At 54.2% G+C, this 17221-nt stretch overlaps 4 protein-coding genes across 4 annotated transcripts; all 4 read left to right on the forward strand.

Annotated features, from left to right (window-relative positions):
• Positions 1-118: 118 nt before the first annotated feature.
• On the forward strand, positions 119-2229 carry HER10_EVM0005254 (uncharacterized protein; the record flags this gene model as incomplete). The annotated part of the gene is made up of 1 exon (XM_035474876.1): positions 119-2229. One exon carries the CDS (start codon positions 119-121, stop codon positions 1901-1903), a length of 1785 nt encoding a protein of 594 aa, XP_035337195.1. The 3' UTR covers positions 1904-2229.
• Positions 2230-2801: 572 nt separating this feature from the next.
• HER10_EVM0012825 (immunoglobulin I-set domain-containing protein) lies at positions 2802-6615 on the forward strand (the record flags this gene model as incomplete). The annotated part of the gene is made up of 4 exons (XM_035482207.1): positions 2802-3491; positions 3587-4020; positions 4070-5376; positions 5438-6615. Exons 1-4 carry the CDS (start codon positions 3174-3176, stop codon positions 6613-6615), a joined length of 3237 nt encoding a protein of 1078 aa, XP_035337821.1. The 5' UTR covers positions 2802-3173.
• Positions 6616-7369: 754 nt separating this feature from the next.
• Positions 7370-11328, forward strand: HER10_EVM0009834 (kinesin motor domain-containing protein). Its single transcript, XM_035479307.1, has 4 exons — positions 7370-7783; positions 7856-7895; positions 7965-8081; positions 8142-11328. Exons 1-4 carry the CDS (start codon positions 7744-7746, stop codon positions 11116-11118), a joined length of 3174 nt encoding a protein of 1057 aa, XP_035337574.1. The 5' UTR covers positions 7370-7743; the 3' UTR covers positions 11119-11328.
• A 3114-nt stretch (positions 11329-14442) lies between these two features.
• HER10_EVM0002261 (endothiapepsin) lies at positions 14443-16695 on the forward strand. The gene is made up of 2 exons (XM_035471981.1): positions 14443-16025; positions 16103-16695. Exons 1-2 carry the CDS (start codon positions 15290-15292, stop codon positions 16594-16596), a joined length of 1230 nt encoding a protein of 409 aa, XP_035336964.1. The 5' UTR covers positions 14443-15289; the 3' UTR covers positions 16597-16695.
• Positions 16696-17221: the final 526 nt, after the last annotated feature.

A 17221-nucleotide genomic window follows, 5' to 3' on the forward strand; every position in this document is an offset into this window, starting at 1 on the left:
GCTTGACGAGATCGCACAAATGACGCATGATTCATCTTTCTCAGAACGTTCAACATACTTCCTAGCGTTGTGGCATTCCTCTCGTACTACTCTGGACTTTTGGTGCACAGCCTTGGTCATGTGGCTGATCGACACACAGAAAACAACATTGCATCGCGTTGCGGATCATCGACAGAATGGCACACGGTCGTACGCCATTCTCTCCCACACCTGGGGCAACCAAGAGGTCGAGTTCCACCACATGTCGAATTTGAACAGTGCAAAGACGAAAACAGGATGGAACAAAATTAAGATGACCTGCAAGCTTGCTCGCTCCAAATTCAAGTACGCATGGGTCGACACTTGCTGCATTGATAAAAGCAGCAGCGCCGAGTTGACAGAGGCCATCAACTCCATGTACTCCTGGTACCAATCGGCCGAAATATGTTATGTCTACCTAGCAGACCTAAGTCCAATACCTGAAGGGCTTAGGGGCACATATCGTTACGACTATCTCAGAGACAAATTACCCAAGTGCCGCTGGTTTTCTCGGGGCTGGACTCTCCAAGAGTTGATAGCCTCAAAGCAAATCGAGTTTTACGACAAGAAATGGAACCTCGTAGGCGAGAAAAGCGACCTCATAACCATCATCCAGGAGATCACACGAGTTGACGTGAGCATTTTGCAAGACAATTCAGACCTACAAACGCTCCCGGTAGCACGTCGCATGTCCTGGGCCGCCGGCCGCAAAACCACAAGAGTCGAGGACATTGCCTATTGCCTCCTGGGTATTTTTGACATCAACATGCCATTGCTATACGGCGAGGGGTCAAAAGCATTCCAAAGACTTCAAGAACACATTGCCAACGAGACCAACGACTTGAGCCTTTTTGCGTGGCAAAAAAAGGTCGACTACCAAGCAGCTTCAGCTCCAGGACTCAGTGGTGTATTCGCAGAGTCTCCAGCAGACTTCACATACTGCTCTACCCTCATGAGACACCGAGATCGATTTCAGTTCAGGAACGACTTTACCCTCACCAACAACGGTCTCCAAGTCAAGGCCCAAAAGCTCAGGCTGCCGGCGAATGACGCTGCGGAAGCGGCGAACGATGCTGACGCGTTCTACGCATTGAGTCTTGATTGTCTCGAAACCAGTGTCAGAACGCAAGGGACCCCCAAGTGGCTTGCAATCTGGCTACTCAAGGTCGGAACGACGTTTGTTAGAGCGGTTCCAGATCAGGTGTATGCATACAACTCGAGATTACAATGGTCTAATGCCACACTGGACACATTTGATGCCTGCATCCGCAAGACGCTATACGATCACGAAACGACGCGGCTGGCGTCCTTCATGGGAGCCAAGATCGGATTCGAATACGACTCGCAGCTCAAGAACTTGATTATTTCCAAGACAGCTAACCCCGTGGAGGCATGTGTGCGGTCCTCCGTCGCAGACTTTGTCTTTGACTGCCACGGGCTCGACAACTTCGCTGGGACGCATTGTTTCAAGATCCAATTCGGATTTCCATTACAGAAAGTTACCTTGGGCATCATCTGTGGCCTTCAGTGGGATGGCTCGCGTTGTCGACCGTGGGCAGCACTTTTTGACGAGCTTTCGGTCGAAGGGACCGAATCAGAGCTGCTGATGAGATACGCACAGGTGATCCCTGGCGTTAAGGCTGAGGAGAGACTGTCGGAGATTCGCGACTACATGATGTGTCGATTCACGGATCAATCAGGCTTGTACAAGTCGAATTTGATGCCCAAGTCTGCAACCATTATCCAGTACGGGACTGTCATCACACATCGTATTTGGATCGAGGCGGAACCAAGAAAGATCGACGAGGTTTCCTTCTCTCGAGGTTCGTCTTCTGCGTACATCTTCAAGGTCCATTATCGCTCTGGCGTGAACCAGGCAGATTAGGGACTTGCTGAACAGAATCAAAAGTATGATATTGGTGCTTCCACGCTCCTCTTCCCACTCGATATGAGATGGCTGGGATTGCGTGAGTGGTGACGCGTTTGACCAAGTACCTTACATGCCTGTACGCAGTACTCCGTACCTAGACATGAAAAGCTGTCTGTGTGGGGACGGCAAGACGTGCCGAAGTTTTCCAATTCACATCACGAACCCAAGCGGTCGGGCTACTCATGGTGATGGCTTCCTTGCCACTTTGTTTAACAGGACTAGGGTGGCCGGGTAATCTGGGGGACCAAAGTTGCTAGCAAGGCGAGCTTTTTGGTGGCGGCCGGGATCATGTTCACTTTGCGGCTAAATGCAACTCTCCACTTCCAATGTCACAACTGGTTGTTCCCCGCAGTGACTTTTGCCGTGAGATCACGCGCGGATCAAGAAATCTCCAAATTACATGCAACTAGCTGGCTGGTTGCTTTTTGGGGTAGGCAGTTCTTCTATCTTGTCTGCGTTTAGTTCAATGTCTCTGAAGTCTGACCTTTTTGATGTTGTGAGTTGAGAAAATTTGGGCAACTTAGTGAGTACTACACACACTTGGAGAAGAAGCAAAAGCAAAGAGTCTATTATAGTACTCAAGAGAAGCTCACTGCCGTAACTCGGCACCGGCTCTTGAGCAAGTTGTGGCCGAGCAAAGCCGGGCGTGGGGTAAAAGAGTCTTGGAAGCCGCTCGCTTCGAGGACCCGGCCGCGCCGCCCTGCGGGGAAAGCTCAACTCAAGCATTTTGGAGGCTGGGGTGTCCCTCGCCCGTATCGAGGACGACCATCTCTTCTCATCTCAGCATGCCCTCATTACCTCGTCGGCCCTTGCTCCGGCCTGTCATGGAGACCCAGGAAGTGGTCCCTTTTACCCGTCGGTCAGGAACCGTCATCCCATCTTGGCTGGTGTCATCCGTCCCCGGCCGTCCATGAAGGCGGTTCTCGTACCATTATTGGTCGTTCTTCATGTTTGTCTAGCTTGTGGTGCCGTTCGTTCATGCCCCGTACCATCAGTCGATCCCACCTTGCCATGCCTGTTCAATCTGATTTCCCCATGGAAGCGTCATCCTGGTCTGGGGTCTCCAACCGTTCCTGATCCGAGGACTGAACCAAGTACGCGCTATTGAACGCTCATTGTGTATTTAATAAAAGCAGCAGCCCTTCCCTCTCAACGATGCTGGTTTCTGTACGTCCGTGACATTGTTCTTGTACAAGTGGAGCGTGAGCTTCACAAGCCCGCAGTCATGGCATTCGTCAACCTCAAGTCAATCTCCCTTGTGGTCCTATCAAGCCTGGCACCTTTGATCTCGGCATTGGGACAGCAACCGATCGTCTCATTCGAGAGTGCTTCAGGCAGCTTCCAGATTGCCGGAGGAGATGTCGGGACAGGCCAGATTTTGGTATCAGACGATGATTACTGGGGCGTCATTCGGGCAGCAGGCGACCTAGCCTTGGATTTTGGTCGGGTCACCGGCACAAATTACACGCTCAGCAATGGCGGAAACAGCTCCAAACCTGCTCTTTATACCTTCTCGCCAGTGGATGTCACCAATAACACCGTTGTGAGTCTCCTTCCTATGCCGCGGTCCAAGTGGTCTGAGTGGCTCTGGAGAGCGCTCTTCTTAAAGACAGGATGGTCGCTAAACGTTTTCCACAGTACCGAGTTCTGGACGAACAGTCATTTTCCGGTCCCAACTACGCCAACCCCGCCCCCGATCGCACCGTTGTCATCGTCGGCACCATCGGCCATTCAAAGGTCATTGACAGCCTCATCAAGGCCCAGAAACTCAATACGAGCGAGGTTGAAGGACAGTGGGAGTCATTCGTCAGCCAACTGATCGACGAGCCCATTCCGGGATGCTCACGGGCTCTTGTCATTGCCGGTAGTGACCCTCGAGGCACCATCTACGGCATCTACGACGTCAGCGAGCAGATTGGAGTCAGCCCGTGGTACTTCTGGGCCGATGTGCCGTCCAAGAAAGCGACTGAGATCTACGTTCTGCCCGAACGTAAGGTCCAAGGATCTCCTGCGGTCAAGTACCGTGGTTTCTTCATCAACGATGAGCAGCCTGGTCTGTCCAGCTGGGTTTCGTAAGTCAGTCTCATTCTTTTGGTGAGGTCAAGGCTAATATGCCCAAAGAACCAAGTGGAACGACACCTGGAATGATGCCGCAGGGTACAACTACCACTTCTACAGCCTCGTCAGCGAGCTTCTCCTGCGTCTCCGCGCCAACTACCTCTGGCCTACGCTCTGGGGAAGCATGGTCTACGTCGACGATCCGCTGAACCAACCCCTCCTCGACGCATTCGAAGTCGTTCTCGGTGGCTCTCACACCGAGCCTCTGATGCGCGCTCAAAACGAGTTTAGAACATTCTACCAGGGCCAATGGGCCTATAACCTCAACAACAAGACCATTGACGACTACTTCCGTTACGGTGTGCAGCGTGCCAAGCCTTACGCTCGCAACAGCCTGTGGACCATGGCCATGCGCGGCACGGGTGACACCGCTATCGAGGGCAACCTGGGAGTCGAAGGCATCGTCAAGATGCTGGAGGAGCTCGTGGCCAATCAGCGAGCCATTATTGAAGAGGGACTCGAAATCGACAGTGCCTCGGAGGTTCCGTCGTTGTGGTGCCTTTACAAGGAGGTCCAGTCGTACCAGGAAAAGGGCCTCGTTGTGCCCGAGGATATTACCCTGCTGTGGGCTGACGACAACTGGGGCAATGTCCGAAGGCTACCGCTGGTGAACGAGACTGACCGGAGCGGCGGTGCCGGTGTCTACTACCACTTTGACTATGTCGGTGACCCGCGCGACTACAAGTGGATCAACACGATTCAGCTGGAGAAGACGGCGGAGCAGATGTCGTTGGCGTATGCCCGGAATGCGCGCAGAATCTGGATTGTCAACGTCGGTGACTTGAAGCCGCTCGAGATTCCCATCAGCCACTTCTTCGACCTCGCCTATGACACTGAGAAATGGGGTGTTGACGGCACTGGTAAGTGGCTCGAGGCTTGGGCAACCAGAGAGTTTGGCGGCGACCACGCAGGCAACATCACGGACATCTTGACGCGGTATGGCATGTACGCTGCCCGCAGAAAGTACGAATTGGTTGAGCCAAACACATACTCAGTCATCAACTACAACGAGGCAGACGCGGTTCTGGGCCAGTGGGCCACTCTCCGCGAGCAAGCTCAAGCTGTCTACGATGCCCTCTCTGAGGAATATCAGGCGGCTTTCTTCGAGATGATCTTGCATCCCATCTCGGCTGGCGAGATCCTCCACAAGATCCAGATCAATGGTGCGAAGAACCAGCTGTTTGCAGGACAGAAGCGCAACCTGGCAAACGATATCATCGATGAGTCTAGGACCTTACTCGATGCGGACGCCGAGCTGACCATCCGATGGGATGAACTTCTCAACGGAAAGTGGCAGCATATGCTTGATCGTGAGTTGAAGAACCAAAGAGCTCTTTCTATTGTGAACAGTGCTAATATGACGCGCAACAGAAACCCACCTTGGGTATGATGGCTACTGGCAACAGCCCATGCGTAACACCCTCCCAGATATGCGCTACGTTCAGACAGCCTTCCCATCTCTGGGTGGCCAGATTGGTGTCGGCGTTGAGGGGTCCAACGCCAGCGTTCAAGGTGACGACAAGTGGCACACCAACTCTGCCAACGACCTGGCCGTACCCCCACTGGATCCCTACGGGGCCATCTCGCGCTACTTTGAGGTCTTTACCCGTGGCAATACTGCATGCCCCTGGACGGCCAGCCCTTGGCAACCCTGGGTCAAGCTCTCCCAGTATAATGGCGCGGTTGGCGGCAACAATGGTACGGACAGTCGTATCTGGATCTCGATCGACTGGGAGAACGCGCCGACAGCTCCCAATGCGACGCAAGTGTACATCAATATCACGACGCCGTGCAAAGGCAAAGAGAAGTACGCTGGATCAGGACAGAGAGTCATCGTGCCTGTTGTCAACCGGGCCGTGCCGTCCAACTTCACCAAGGGTTTTGTTGAATCTGATGGACATGTTTCCATCGAAGGACCGCACTACCAAAACATCATTGAGCCCAACAACTCTACTGGGTTGAGCAACAGCAGCAGCAAACTCGGGTATCACTTGTTTGAGAATTACGGACGCACCTTGGGTGGAGTTGGACTGTATCCCCCTGAGTCGGAGAAGGTCAAGCTGGGTGAGGGACCGGCGCTGGAGTACCAAATGTACCTCTTCACCAACACCAGCAAAGCCAACGTCACGCTGTACATCTCACCCACATCCAATTATCTCGGGGATGGCAACCCACTCGAGTATGGCATCTCACTGTACCCGGCCGGTGGAAGTGCACCGCAGCCCAAGACAGTGCAACCGGTGGGCAAGACGCAGGGGCAGAACATGCCGGATGGATGGGGCTATGCCGTGGGGGATGCCGTCTGGGGACTCACCGGAAACTATACGACAACATCTTTCAACGTGACGCAGGAGGGCGCGTATACGCTTCGTGTTTGGGCGCTTCTGCCGAACATTATCGTGCAAAAAGTTGTGGTTGACCTTGGTGGTGTGAGAAAGTCGTACTTGGGACCTCCCGAGAGCTTCTTGCTCGGGCGTGATGAGCAGGGCGCCGTCAAGCGGACTGCGTTTACAGAGACGCCGGGAATTGTTGGAGGAACTACGAACTAGAGGAAGTCAATCACATGCTTGAGCCTAGAGTATTGGGTGTGTATGTAAGTAAGGTGAAAAACAAAGTTAAGAATAATAAAGTACCTAAATGGAACAAATAAGGTACTTAATAACGGTTTGGTGTCTAAAGAATTCTTTGGTTCAAAGTGGATGCAAATTCATCATGGCTTTTCCTATTTCCGCCAAGCCCTTCACTCCTGACATGTTTCAGTGTGTACCCGTAGTTTTGGTCCGTGAAGCGTTTCTGTGCCTTTGATTCTTTGTCTTCCCACGACGATGGTCGAGTGTTTTTTCTTGTTGTTTGTGGCGGGTGTCAGCTCACCAGCCACAGTTCACATCAGCCACGTGAGCCCCGCAGAGCCCCATCAGTGTGGGGTGTGGCTCAGTCGATGACATACATTTTCATTCGTCTGCGCACTGATGGTGGTGGGTTCGGCAGGAGGATTAGGATTAGCGGCTCCACTTCCGCCTCGCTAAAAAGGCTCCCGGTCGTCGGGGGCAACGGCGGCACCTGGCGGGTGGGAAAACAACAAACGTCAGTCACAGCACACACAGCACGCGGCCAAACAGCACGCACTTAGCCCAGAGTGCGCACACCGTCAGCTCAGATCCGCCCAGCCCAGCCTAACACACCACAGCACAGCTCAGACAGACAGGCAGACAGACAGAAAGAAACGGGGGGACCCTTCAAATCAAGACATTTCACTCCTCACCTACCTTACCGTCACTCCTCATCTCCTAATCTCTTATCCAACTGCAGCTCTCTCCTTCCTTCCTTCCATTCCATCACCACCTCGCCCTCACCCTCACTCTCACTAACCACCCCCCCTTCTCCCCTTCCCCCACAGCAGCTCGCGCTTCTTCTCTGATTCTTCTCAAATACTCCGTACCCTTTCTTACTGCACATGCTCGGCCCGCGCTGCAAAGCGGCTTTGTTTATTTCTTGATTTACACCCCCGTTTGCTGCACCACTTGACTTGGACTGGGACTTGGACTCGAAGACCTCTCTTTCGCGACTTGCTAGACAGTCACCTCGAAGCCGGCAAACGGGACTGATCCGAGCCACTTCTTTTCTTCGCACAACAAAACACCCACACAATACAGACAGCATCACAATAGCTAGCAATCATGGTTGTCGATCCGAATGCCGCCTCCATCACGGTCGCAGGTTCGTCTTCCTTCTTCTCCCGTATCTTAACCCACCCCTCGAGCGCAAACGCTAACCTTGGCCGTTCAACAGTTCGAGTACGACCATTCACGATCCGAGAAGCAGCACAACTGTACGTCAAGAACATGTAGCAAACCATGCGAGGAACCAAGACCAATAATACTGACTAGGCTGCGTGCAGAACTCGCAATGAAGAAGGCACAGTCTTTCTCGGCGATGGCTCGCTTGCAGCCGCACCCCCCAAGCTCCAAAGAGGCGGTATCAGACCAGTAATCAAGGTCGTCGACGATAGATGCCTGTGAGTATCCTCCCTGCCACTGCATGCAGTCTCCTCTCGTCCTAATACCCTCTTCCACAGAGTCTTCGACCCTCCCGAGGACAACCCCGTCCACAGATTTGGAAGATCCGTGGTTCCCAACGGCAAGAAGGTCAAGGACCAGACCTTCATGTTTGACCGAATCTTCGACGATAATGCCACCCAGAACGATGTTTACGAAGGCACAACAAAACAGCTCATCGACAGCGTCCTCGACGGCTACAACGCCACAGTATTCGCCTACGGCGCAACTGGTTGCGGCAAAACACATACCATCACCGGCACATCACAGCACCCCGGAATCATCTTCATGACAATGCAAGAGCTTTTCGAGAAGATCACCGAGCGAAGCCAGGAAAAGACCACCGAGATCACCCTCTCCTACCTCGAGATTTACAACGAGACCATTCGCGACCTGTTGATCCCCGGAGGCAGCAAGCAGGGATTGATGCTCCGCGAGGATTCCAACCAGGCCGTCTCCGTCGCCGGCCTGACAAGCCATCACCCCAAGAACGTGCAAGAGGTCATGGACATGATTGTGCAGGGTAATGCTTGGCGTACAGTCTCCCCGACAGAAGCCAACGCTACCTCATCTCGATCCCACGCAGTTCTGCAAATCAACGTCTCGCAAAAGGATCGGAATGCCTCTGTCAACGAACCCCACACCATGGCAACCCTCAGCATCATTGATCTTGCTGGCAGTGAGCGTGCTAGCGCCACCAAGAATCGCGGCGAACGTCTGCTGGAAGGCGCAAACATCAACAAGTCTCTTTTGGCCCTGGGAAGCTGTATCAATGCCTTGTGCGACCCTCGCAAGCGCAACCACGTACCATATCGCAACAGCAAACTCACACGACTCTTAAAATTCTCTCTCGGCGGCAACTGCAAGACTGTCATGATTGTCTGCGTCAGTCCTTCAAGTGTCCATTTTGACGAGACCCAAAACACCCTTCGATACGCGAACCGGGCCAAGAACATCCAGACCAAGGTGACTCGTAATGTCTTCAACGTCAACAGGCACGTCAAGGACTTTTTGGTCAAGATTGATGAGCAGATCGCTCTCATCAACGAGCTCAAGGCCCAGCAAAAGGATGCGGAAAAGACATTTTACGCAAAGTTCCGCAAACAATTGGAGAAGCGCGATGCTATCGCTCGCGAGGGTGTGCAGCGCCTCCGCGTGGCGTACGAGAATTCGGCCAATGACAGGCGGGACAGAATCAACAACATGAAGAAGTTGAGGGCCTTTGAGCGACGCATCAGCCTGCTTTCTGCCTGGGTCGCTTCTTTCGATACCGTCTGCGACCAAAGAGGTGACGAGGATGCGATGCCCGCGACACTTTTGGCCATTCGCAAAACCGCACAGGGCATCATGGTAGAGCTGGAACACAGCCGCCACCACATTCATCAAAAGCTGGAGAACACCAACTGGGAACGTGCTATCGACACCGCTCTCCACCACAGCATCAAGCAATTGCCCGGAGGCGAGTCCGATGCGGCTGAGATTGATACTTTGACTCGAGAGGCCGAGCTGCTCAAGGCCAACTTTGGCAGAGAAGCCAGCCACGAGGTTCTCGAGATGGACAAGGTTGGCGATGCTGCCATGATGCAGGTTCTTCTAACGGCGCAATTCGACATCCTAGCGTCCCTCGAGGATACACTGGCGATGAACGAAGAGGATGCCGTCGCGCACGCCAAGCAAATCATCAACCGACTACTAGAAGCTGGCTTCTCGGCCGCATCCCATGTTGTCAAACCTGATGGTGCCATGATTCCCGTTGAGAAGTTCTCCCCCAGGAAGCAGGGGACGCCTAAGCGTAAGAAGGCAGTCGTCAACAACACCACCTCTCCCATTCGCCAGCCAGCCTTTGTTCCTCCAACTGAGCCTGCACCTCAGCCTCATGCGTCTCCCATCAAGTTGTCTCCACGCCGTAGGAAGGCGGCGGCTCCGAGGAGTCCCCGCAAGGGAGTCTCATTCACGCCAGTGAAGAGAAAGTCGGAAGCCAAGCGAGGCGTCCGCTGGAGGGATGACGAGACAGAGTCAGGATTGGCCGACTTTGAGAAGACGCCCAAGAAGTTCGAAGCAACGCCAGAGCACACATCACCAGAGAAGGGACTGCGAATGCCTGCTCTTCCTTCATATCTGAGGACAGCATCACCCAATCCGGGTAACTCGGGCTCTGACGACAGCCCGACTCTGGAACTCCCCGAGTCTTCATCCATCCCTCCTGCCAAACCCAATAGATTCCAGGCTGGCTTCCTGACCAAGGGCCGTATCTCGTCAATTGGTTCTGGATCACCCACTGTGCCAATCCCGACCATGTCCCTGCCTCTCGGCTCCTCTCCGTCATCAGACAGCGGAGATCGAGTAGCTCCGTTGCGCGCCCTGGATGTGCACCGTTCTTCGAACTTGTCGCCTCCGGCTTTCCGCTCTAGAATCGCGAGAGCCAGCCCTCCTCCGAGAACGTCACTCTCCGGCAATGTTTCTGCCGATGAGAACAACCCTCCTTCACCGCAGGGGCCGTCCGGATCAGAGTCAGAATCACCTAGCATTGACCCTAGAAAGATTCGATCGGCCTTGCACTCGATGAAGAAGGTCCGCGGCGAGCACCGACGCGTGTCGTCCATAGGAGGAACGGCGGCATCAAATGCACGACGTATCTCGTCTGTGAACTCAATCGGCTCAAACCACCGCGCGTCGGCAAGCTTTTCCGGCCCTATGGCTAGCAGCACGAACGGAATTTCTCGATCGCGACGAGCCAGTGCAGAGCGAAGGCTCTCACCGCCCATGGTCTGCTCACCTCCTGACTTCAGGAACGATCGGGCATTCACGGCGGGGCAAGCAAGGCGCATGCACTTGGGAGGCAGCTTGAGGCTGGAAGGAGGAAGCCCACAGGCGCCTCAGCACCGGATGGCTAGCGCCGACTTCAAGAACCGTCGCATCACAATCGGAAGCCTGGCAGCGACCGGTAAGATCGAAAAGGGACATGCACCTAGGCCCAGCGTGGCAGGTTGGCGTTGATTTTTCATTCTTTGGTTTCAATCATACCCACTTGGCTTGGTAGTTGTCGCAATAGAGGCGATGGGGGAGTCTTTGGTTCACCTTCCCAGTTAGGATAGGATCCTTTATTTTATTCCCCTCTCATTGACGGGCGTTGGGCACACTTTGGATCTTAATCTCTCAGAGAGTTCTTTTAGTTTGTTTCCAGCCGTTTGGCAGGCCTCGTCGAGGGCCATTGTATGGTTGTTGTATCAATAGGTTCGGGGTAGAGCATATATTCACAGTTCATCTGATAACGATTCTTCAGCTCAGCAACTCCGCTCCCCCGCGTTGTGCGAGTGAAATGATGGTGACAGGTGCTGAGAAACAAATCGCCGGGTTCACAGTGTCATTTTGCCAAGCAGCCAAGACACGCCGCTCCGAAGATCCCACACAGGGCATGCTGGGAAAACGTGGATGCAGACATGCAGTGAGCCCTGGGCCGGAGGTCACGTCGCTCCCCGGATTTGTGCCAAGACTGACGCACGTCGGCATGCAACGACAGTCCGATAATGCGAATATGTCGTGTGTGAGACTCGAGTGAGTTGCGAGAGTTGAGACTGTGAGACCTTCGGGTCTGTGAGATGAGAAAATCGCTTTGGACCTTCCGTCGGTGCCATGTCATGCTGCTAAAAACAGCACACTTTGTACCAGCAGAACCTCAGAGTTTAGAGCCTCATGATGAGACTGAACTCAACCGCCGAGTTCTGCCGAATGATCCGCTTACTGTGGTCAATGAGGCATGAGGCTGTGGGCAGCAGCAAGGGCAGCGCACAACGCAATGAGAATCAAAGGTGCCCTCATTCGAAACGAAAACGCTCGCTGTTTCAAATAGTTTGTGGTAATTGATGAGTGGACTTTTTTGTTTTCCATCGCCGATGAAAGCCAGGAGCCGGGAGCCGGGTGAGGCATTTGTATGGGAAATGGGAGGAAAGACAAACGAGATTTGAATGCAGACTTGCAGGAGTTCTTCTCTCGGGATGAGGGGGTACCGGCCAGAGTTCGCCGACGGGCTCATGGTCAGCTTTGGAAATCCCGAAGGGCTAGAGCGCCGTCAGCTGTATATGTGTTGCAGGCGCGCGCCGAGGCTGTCTCATTCAGCAGGTCAAGCCAGATCGGATGGCAGATGGAAGTGGCCAACGAGAGGAAAAGAAGACGGAGCTCGCGACATCAATATCATCATCGTCATAATCAACACCAACTCTTCCTGTCTCGCATACACACACACAAGAACACACACAAACAACCAACGACATCAAAGGGCAATAAGACGTTAAACTAAGCACCATCTCCGTTGAAGAGGCGGAATGACGGAGTGGGCCAGCGATAAAGGCAAAATAAGTGATGGCATTACCTAAGTTCCCCTGGCGTGGCCCTGGCGGTAACGTAATGAGATTTCCCCTTTACCTAACAGGACCGTTGAGCCAAAGGATGGTACCCCCTCTCGGTCTGCCACTCTGGCACTCGTGCCACTCAAAGCCGTTCCAGGGGAGACCCAGGTCGGGGTAGCTGAGAGTTCTGCGACGGCGCAATCTTATTCCAATCATGCTTATTCGGCTGATTTTCACCAACCGATGCTTATCGCGTCGACGGCAGAAGGGGCGGGTAGATTGCGATATGTGATGAGCACGAGCTGAGTGGCTGGCCGTTGTCGAGAGCTCTCTCTCGCAATGCCACTATGCCCTGGCATTTGAATCACTGATTGATGATCCCTTTTCTCCCATTTGCCTCTTTTTTCTTCTCTTTTCTTATTTTTGTTGTGGTGTGTACCCTATTCCGGATACCGCCACAGACACTTCTTTGATTCTCTCATCTCTTATCTCTCTCGTAGCATGGAGACCGGCTGAGTCGGCATCGCGTTTGGGCCGTAGTTGAGGCGACTCTCGGGGCTATCTTCAGCTCATTTGAACGACTGAGCCCCTCTCTTGCCTCATCGATGGCGATGACGACAAAGTGCTCGGAGACATAGATCAAATGAGGAATGTGAGAAGAGATGCTCCCAAAAGTTTCACGGGCGCAATTAAGAAACAAGCTGGAAAACGGATAGTTCAGTCGACCCCAAAATCAATACGCGCGAACTTTTGCAAAGGTAACCCCAGTCCGCCTGCTGAGTCGCCAAATCCGCGAGGTCCCAGTCTCTATCGAGAAGTTGAATGCAACGGGAACAGGGTCCAGGCCGGAATAGCCGCAGCACGTCATGACAAGTCAACACCTTTCTCAGTCTCATTCACTTGCAAAGTCGGGTGATTTCACTCACAAATCACAAAACTCACCTTCATTCCCTCATCGCTTGGTTGGCAAGGCAAGGTAGCAGTTGGGGCCACAGGGCAGCATCGCCAAGAAACATCGCCAAGATGGCAGCAAACAGCCGAAACCCGCTCAGCTGGATCCCGCGTTGACACAGAGAATATGCAAAGAGACAATGGAGTTGCGGCGGCAAGCGGCGTGATCCCCCCTTCAACCCTCCCCCCTTGTCCTGTCTGTTCCCCTTCGCTTCAGCCTTCATGTCCCTCTTTCTCCTCCACCTCCCCCCTTGGGATTCTTCCCCCCCAGAAACCTAGAAAACTCTCTTGTCTTCCTTCCCGTCTTGGCCTCGATCTCGTACCTGCTGCGGCCCCAGACTGGGCATTTTCTGGGCAGGCATGGAATGAAGCAATACCCCCAGGGGATCGAGCAATCGAAGGGTTCGCAAGGTCGCAATCGCCAACCTCTGGGCGCGCATGCGGGATTGCGGGTGGGGACTTGGCGGTAAAGCTTGTTTCCATGTGCCGAGGCGCATCAAGAGCCAAGAAGACCAATGGAAGAGACGGGATGGTCGTAGGTTCGCCGTCAGAACACCACCACCACGCCGCCGCAAAGCATGGGTTCGCCTGCTTGCTGTCTCGACGTACCAGCCAAACCCTCGACCTTTCCCGGAGCCCCAGCGGACTTGGACCGTAATGTGGCCTGGCTGACTCCCGGAGCCATGTCCCGGAAAGGTAGGTGCTTTCAACGTCGACTCGAGAACGAGGGACCACTCTACCACACGGCACCACTCAGGACCGGCACCGGGGCTATCGCGAGGGTGGATGGATCATGGAGTGATGGACACCAGAATCAGATCGCTTTAGACGAGAGTACCTCGTTTCGCCTTTGGATTGGTTGGTCCCGCCCTCCGCCGGTGCTCCTCTCCCCGCCGCGGACCCCCCCCTCCATCAGCTCGGCTCCATTCATATCATCTACTTTTGGTGCCTTGCTGCTTGTTTCCTTGGCCTTATTCCCCTTTTCACTCATCTCAACTTCCCGCCTTGGATCCAAGAGCCGAGGACGGCGGCGCGTCAACATTCGACATACAAGCCCTCGACTCGTTCGACCCTTTCTCCCGACCTGCTCTTTTCCATCTAGTCTACAGCTGCTAGGAACTTTGTGCCAGTGACAAGCTTTGGTCAAAAGTTCCCATAACCCTTCCCACCCCCTGGCCAGGAATAGGCTGGTCCTTGGGATGGGTTCCATCTTCCACCATTCCATGAGCTCCATGGCGGAGAGACAGATGGAGCTACGACCTTAGTTGAAGAGCTCTAGACACTAGAGTCTATCAGTCCCCTGTTCGAGACTAGCCTGCCCGTTGATGGCTGCCGCAAGTAGTCAACTGCTTGTTGTTCCTCCTTGGTGATCTACACACTACCGACTACCGTCCCTTCTCATCAAATCTAGCCCCTCTGTTCTCTCGAATCACGATGCGCAGTACCATCGTCCTTGTCGGCGCGATATGGAGTCGCGACAGGCAGCCTTGCTATTGCACGATGCTCCCTCTTGGAAGGTGGTATTCCCCCACGGCTAGCTTGTGCCGCACACCATGATGGCCCTCCTTCACGAACTCCCCCCCTGCCTGTTATTGTTGGCCTTGACATCTCCAGAGCCCGTGATGTTGGCAAGGACTGCGAGTAATGTCGCCATGATCCATCCTATCGCCCCGACTTGCCGTCCCCGGTCATAGAGTCCAGACACCATCTTGATAGACTGGACGATGACGATATAAACCATCTCAACTCCCCGTTGATCATCCCATCTCTCCTCCTCATCCTCATCGGTCATCTCCCAGTCCTCCTCCTCGGTCCTCATATCCTCTTCTCTGCTCCTTTCCCCGGCTTCACTAGCTTTCAGTCATCTCACAATGACTGGCTCATCCTTCGTCTCGGCCCTCACGGCCGGCCTTGCCCTGGCCTCCTCCGTCGCCGCCCTCCCCGCTGGTGCCCAGCAGGAGAGAGGCTTCACCGTCGAGCAGATCAAGAACCCCCGCTACGTCCGCTCCGGTCCCCTCGCCCTCGCCAAGGCCTACCGCAAGTACAAGGCCGCTCTCCCCGCCGACCTCGCTGCCGTTGTCGCCAACATCAGCTCTGCCGGCCTCGTCGAGCGTGCCACTGGCAGCGTCGCCGCCAACCCCCAGGAGTACGATGTTGAGTACCTGAGCCCCGTCCAGATCGGCACCCCGGCCCAGACCCTCAACCTCGACTTCGACACCGGCTCCTCCGACCTGTGGGTCTTCTCGACCTCCACCCCGGCCAGCCAGCGCAACGGCCAGACCGTCTACGACCCCTCCAAGTCTTCCACCGCCTCCCGCCTCTCCGGCGCCACCTGGTCCATCTCCTACGGCGATGGCTCCAGCTCCAGCGGTATCGTCTACAAGGACACCGTCACCGTCGGTGGTCTGACCGTCACCGGCCAGGCCGTCGAGGCTGCCTCCACCGTCTCGGACTCCTTCACCTCTGAGAGCGACCTGGACGGCCTCCTTGGTCTCGGCTTCAGCAACATCAACACCGTCTCGCCCACCCAGCAGACCACCTTCTTCGACACTGCCAAGTCTAAGTTGGACTCTTTCCTCTTCACTGCTGACCTGAAGCACGGCACCGGTAAGTCCTCTCTTAAATTCTCGCTAGATATGGTATCAGGAGATGGGACAATTGATACTGACACATTGAACTTATAGCCGGCAAGTACAACTTCGGTTACATTGACAGCACCGCCTACACTGGTTCCATCACCTACACCTCCGTCAACTCCGCCAACGGATGGTGGCAGTTCACCTCCTCCGGCTACCAGGTCGGCTCCGCCAGCTTCGTCTCCAGCTCCGTCACCGGTATTGCTGACACCGGCACCACCCTTCTCCTCCTTCCCCAGGCCATCGTCACCGCCTACTACGCCAAGATTACCGGTGCCAAGTACGACTCTTCCCAGGGTGGTTACACTTTCCCCTGCTCCGCTACCGTCCCCTCCTTCACCTTCGGCGTCGGCACCGCTCGCATCACCATCCCCGCCAGCTACATGAACTACGCTCCCATCAGCACCTCCACCTGCTTCGGTGGCCTTCAGAGCAACGCCGGCATTGGCATCTCCATCTACGGTGACATTGCCCTCAAGGCTGCCTTCGTTGTCTTCAACGGCAGCACCAAGCAGCTTGGCTGGGCCTCCAAGACCCTCTAAATGCTTAGAGAGCGCAGCTTCTGAGCATCAGTCATAGAAGAGAGAGATGGACGATTCAGCAAACATGAAGCCCGGGTTATCTGGATTTGAGGACTGGACAAGGGAAAGAGAACTGAGGGTTGTTTGTTGATTGTTCATCAGGACAATCCATGTGACGACTTGGTCACTACTTCTTATACATAATTCTTATTCGTAGCATATTGGCGGACATTTATGAGCGATGATGACGGGAATATAGTTGCATTGTCTATATTGAATAATAAGACTCAGCATTTGAATGACGATTAGACCTGTCCCACCCTTTTTCCGTGTGCATCGTCGACAATACCCTTTTCCGTATGAGCGATTCGCTTAAGGATTAGTATCGCTTCTTACTGAGCCTTTTTCCGAAGTGCCAAGAGTTGAGTCTTCATCTAAGACGCGCCGTGTTTGGACCGCTAAAATGCAATTGTGAATTGTCCTCCACAATTGCAGCTCTACTCACCTCTCACTCGCACCCACTTCCGGCCACACTCTCCCATGTGAAATTTCATTCCTCCAATACAAACCATGTTAACATATGAAAGGTTCCTTGGCATGCGGCAAGCCATCTGGTTTATGCCAAGGTCCTAGCATCTCTCCCACG

This window comes from Colletotrichum scovillei (assembly GCF_011075155.1).
Source record: "Colletotrichum scovillei strain TJNH1 chromosome Unknown Contig00002, whole genome shotgun sequence".
NCBI classification, from domain to species: domain Eukaryota; kingdom Fungi; phylum Ascomycota; class Sordariomycetes; order Glomerellales; family Glomerellaceae; genus Colletotrichum; species Colletotrichum scovillei.

Excerpts from the sequence above, each read along its gene's own strand:
- HER10_EVM0002261 (XM_035471981.1), top strand. The coding sequence starts at position 15,290 with ATGACTGGCTCATCCTTCGTCTCGGCCCTCACGGCCGGCCTTGCCCTG. Across the intron at positions 16,026-16,102 it reads TGACCTGAAGCACGGCACCG|CCGGCAAGTACAACTTCGGT; the intron begins GTAAGTCCTCTC and ends TTGAACTTATAG.
- HER10_EVM0009834 (XM_035479307.1), top strand. The coding sequence starts at position 7,744 with ATGGTTGTCGATCCGAATGCCGCCTCCATCACGGTCGCAG. Across the intron at positions 7,784-7,855 it reads CGCCTCCATCACGGTCGCAG|TTCGAGTACGACCATTCACG; the intron begins GTTCGTCTTCCT and ends GCCGTTCAACAG. Across the intron at positions 7,896-7,964 it reads ATCCGAGAAGCAGCACAACT|AACTCGCAATGAAGAAGGCA; the intron begins GTACGTCAAGAA and ends GGCTGCGTGCAG.